The sequence below is a fragment of the Rhincodon typus genome, chromosome 38 (assembly GCF_021869965.1).
Source record: "Rhincodon typus isolate 14 chromosome 38, sRhiTyp1.1, whole genome shotgun sequence".
Lineage (NCBI taxonomy): Eukaryota > Metazoa > Chordata > Chondrichthyes > Orectolobiformes > Rhincodontidae > Rhincodon > Rhincodon typus.
The window spans coordinates 1,408,416-1,412,774 of NC_063369.1; the positions used below are offsets into that span (position 1 = coordinate 1,408,416).

The 4,359-nt window shown below is 42.9% G+C and overlaps 1 protein-coding gene across 2 annotated transcripts in view; it reads right to left on the bottom strand.

The window, feature by feature from the left end:
* Nucleotides 1-4,359, bottom strand: part of il12rb2l (interleukin 12 receptor, beta 2a, like) — a 27,046-nt gene extending 22,687 nt beyond the window's left edge. The window contains exon 1 of one of the 2 annotated variants that reach the window (XM_020522414.2): nucleotides 4,255-4,359. Coding sequence is in view for 1 of the 2 variants with exons in the window: in XM_048617927.1 (XP_048473884.1) it covers nucleotides 3,644-3,655 (12 nt within the window). In the remaining variant the exon portion in view is untranslated. Of the gene's footprint in view, nucleotides 1-3,643; nucleotides 3,685-4,254 lie in introns of those variants that run through there. The other variant, XM_048617927.1, reaches the window with a different exon arrangement.

Sequence of the window (4,359 nt, forward strand, 5' to 3'; positions counted from 1 at the left end):
CCCCCCCCCCCCCCCGCCCCCCCCCCCCCCCCCCCCCCCCCCCCATCACCCTGAACTGTTCCATCAAGGTGGTGGTCCAGGACAGATTGTTGGTGATTGTCACTCCTAGGAACCTGATGCTCTTGACCATCTCTACCTCAGCTCCATTGATGTAGATAAGGGTGCGCTGTCCATCTCGTTTCCTGAATTCAATGGTTTATCAATGACTAGAGAGTTGTTGGTTATCAATCATTTCAAAATAATGTAAAGAGATAAATATTCATCTGCATGTCAACTGGGGCATCAGACTGGTGGATTTCTGCTGAAAACCTGAAATGTACATAACTTCTCCACAGTGTCTATGAAATTAACCAACCTAACCACACTCGAATTGCAAGAAAGGAAATGGGAAGGCCAGACAGATTGCGAGCAAAAGGCGCAGAAAAAAATAAGCTGAGACAGAAACAGACAATGAGAGATAGTGATTCCCATGGTAGAGAAAGAAAGTTGGAGAGATTTACTGCAAATATTTTAAAAATGAAGCTTCTTTATTGTCTGATTCCATGTAGTCGGTTCTTATTTAATTTATTTACAGGATGTGGGAATCATAGGCAAGGTCAGCACTTGTCCATTCCTAATGCCTTAAAATCATCAAGGTGAACTGTGATCTGTAAATGAACACTCAGCCAGTTCAGAGAGGGCATATCTCTCACAGTCTTCACAGTGGAAGACACAAATAACATGCCGAAAACTAATGGCGAGAAGGTTATAGCAGGTGAGGACATAGAAACTATCATTATCACTAAGGAGACAGTGCTGGGCAAGCTAATGGGGCTAAAGGTAGACAAGTCTCCTGGCCCTGATGACATGCATCCCAGGGTACTAAAAGAAGTGATGGGGGAAATAGCAAATGCACTAGTAATTATTTACCAAAATTCACTGGACTCTGGGGTGGTTACCGCAGATTGGAAAACAGCCAATGTGATGCCACTTTTAAAAAAGGAAGTAGATAACGAGCAGGTAACTATAGGCCAGTTAGCTTAACTTTGGTAGTGGGGAAAATGCTTGAATCTATCATTAAGGAAGAAATAGCAAGACATCTGGATATAAATTGTCCCATTGGGAACACCCAGCATGGGTTCATGAAGGGTAGGTCATGTTTAACTAATTTGGTGGAATTCTTTGAGGACATTACTTGCATGGTGGACAATGGGGAACCTGTGGATGTGGTGTATCTGGATTTCCAGAAGGCATTTGACAAGATGCCACACCAAAGGCTGCTACATAAGATAAAGTTGCACGGTATTACAGGTAATGTATTGGCATGGATAGAGGATTGGTTGACCAGTAGAAAGCAAAGAGTAGGTGTAAATGGGTGTTTTTCTGGTTGGCGGTCAGTGGCTAGTGGAGTGCCTCAGGGATCAGTGTTGGGACCTCAATTGTTCACAATTTACATAGATGATTTGGAGTGGGGGACTAAGTGTGGTGTGTCAAAATTTGTAGATGACACTAAGGTAGAGCAAAGTGTGCAGAAGACACTGAAAGTCTGCAAAGGGATATAGATAGTCTAAGTGAGTGGGCAAAGGTCTGGCAGATGGAGTACAATGTTGATAAGTGTGAGGTCATCCATTTTGGTAGGAATAACAGCAAAATGGACTATGTTTTAAATGGTAAAAAATTGCAGCATGCTGCTGTGCAGAGGGACTTGGTTGTCCTTGTGCATGAATTGCTGAAGGTGGGATTGCAGGTGCAGCAGGTAATTAGAAAGGCAAATGGAATTTTGTCTGCCATTGCTCGAGGGATGGAGTTTAAAAACAGGGAGGCTATGCTGCAGCTGTATAGGGTCCTGGTGAGGCCACACCTGGAGTAGTGTATGCAGTTTTGGTCTCCTTACTTGAGAAGAGATATACTAGCACTGGAGGGGGTGCAGAGGAGATTCACTCGGTTGATTCCAGAGTTGAGAGGGTTGGATTATGAGGAGAGACTGAGTAGACTGGGATTATACTCATTGGAATTCGAAGAATGATGGGAGATCTTATCGAAACATATAAGATTATGAAGGGAATATGGAGGCAGGGAGATTGTTTCCGCTAGCAAGTGAAACTAGGACTAGAGGGCATCGCCTCAAAATAAAGGGAAGCAGATGTAGAACTGAGGTCAGGAGGAACTTCTTCACCCAAAGGGTTGTGAATCTGTGGAATTCCCTGCCCAGTGAAGTGGTTGAAGCTACCTTGCTGAATGTTTTTAAGGCAAGGCTAGATAAATTTTTGATCAGTAAAGAAATTAAGGGTTATGGTGAGTGGGCGGGTAAGTGGAGCTGAGTCTCAAAAAAGATCAGCCATGATCTTATTAAATGGCGGGGCAGGCTTGAGGGGCCAGATAGCCTACTCCTGCTCCTAGTTCTTATGTTCCTATATGCAGTGCCACATTAAAACGAAACTTTAATTACAATACTGAGCATGGTTCCCCTTCTCTGCAATATGTACCTCACTTTGTTTATTGGGTGTTTCCTGATCTGACAAACCCCGTGGAGGAAATTGCTGATTTAATCCTACCCCATACTTTTAACCTCTTGTTTAACAAGGATATATTCATCTTTGCCTTAGAAATATTCAAGGACTCTGGTTCCATCAGCTTTTCAGGACCGTGTAATTAATTAAACATGAATTTAACCTGCATACCTGAGCCCCTGTGGTCTCTAAGAGATTAAGCACAACATAATCCTCTGAGAATTTTTTTTGCCTCATCTCTGTTTTAAATGAGTCATCTCTGATGTTTAAAGAGTGACCACTTGTTTTAGATTCCCAGACAAGAGGAAAGATCCTCTGTACATCCACCCTGTCAAGACCCCTTAAGAACGTGTATGTTTCAATCAAATTGCCTCTTACACTTCTGAATTCCAACAGATACAAATTTAGCCTATCATAAAACAATCCTCCAATTCCAGGTATTAGTCTGGTAAACCTTCCCTGAATTGCTTGCAATGCATTTACATTCATCCCTAAATAAGGTGACTAAGACTGCACACAGTATTCCAGATGATGTCTCACCTGTGCCTATAAACTCCCTACCTTTGTACTCAGTTCCCCTCGTGATATACAATAACATTCTATTAACTTTCCTAATTACTTGCTGTACCTGCACAATAAACTTTTGTGATTCATGCATGAAAACCCATACAGCCAGATCCCTCTGTATCTATCCCAAGTGAGTAAAGACAGTGGGATCTTCATCCCTGTCACTGATAATCTATTTAGGTCACTGAGCCAAATCTCTGATCATGTGAGAGTGAGTGGATCTGGGGTGAGAACACAATCAGGCATTGTGATGGAACATGCAATCAAACAACCTATTAGCATTTCTGTTGAAAAGAGAAGATTAGAGTTTAGAATATTAGTTGCACATTCATAATCTCAGGCACCGTAGTACTTCCTAGCTGAGGACAGAATAAATCACTGTTAATTTGTGCACAGCTAGCTCCCAACAACAGTAATTTAGCAATGATGATAGGACATTTTTATCCTGGTGGCTGAGAAATAGATATTAGCCAGATCATTGCATAGGTCTCCTTTCCTGTTCTTCAAACTAGTGATGTGGAAATTTTTACATCTAAATCACTTGGCAGAATTAACCTCAGTTTAATGTCGAAACTAAAAGACAGTACCTCCAACAGCATGAGATAGTAGGCCCGAAACGTCAGCTTTCCTGCTCCTCTGATGCTGCTTGGCCTGCTGTGTTCATCCAGCTCTACACCTTGTTACCTCCAACAGCGTGGATGCCTTCAGTAGTGACCATGTGTGTGCGCTAAGAACCGATTCTCTGATCATGCACACTCCCTCAGTGTCGACACTCCAGCAGTGTAGTACGTCATTACTACCCTCCAACAATGCAGTATTTCATTACCGAACCTCCAACAATACAGCACTCCCGCAGTACTGCTACTCCAATGGCAAAGCATGCCCTCAGCCCTGACTTTCCAACCGGATCTTACCCTAGAATGTTTTGGTGCTCTCTTGGTTTTGTCTGTCCAAGGATGTGGCATTCACTTAATACTGACCTTCCAAAAGAGCATTAATCTCTTAGAACTGACCCTCCAATAATGCAGCACACCCTCAGTACTATACTGCAGTGTCAGCTGTGATGATGTGTTCAGATCCGTGGACTGAATCTCATTGCCTGTTCACTCAGTAGTGACAGTATCAAAGCAAAGCTCACAGATAGAGAAAGCCCATTTCACTGAGACAGAGCTGTTGCGAGGCATCAGGGAAGGCTTACCTGGTGCAGGATTTATGTCCTCTTGAGAAAGCAGATATAATTTAACCGAAAAGCTGACAACAATGCTGGGAACACGAGACAGGAAGCTGTAATTTTGCAGCTACA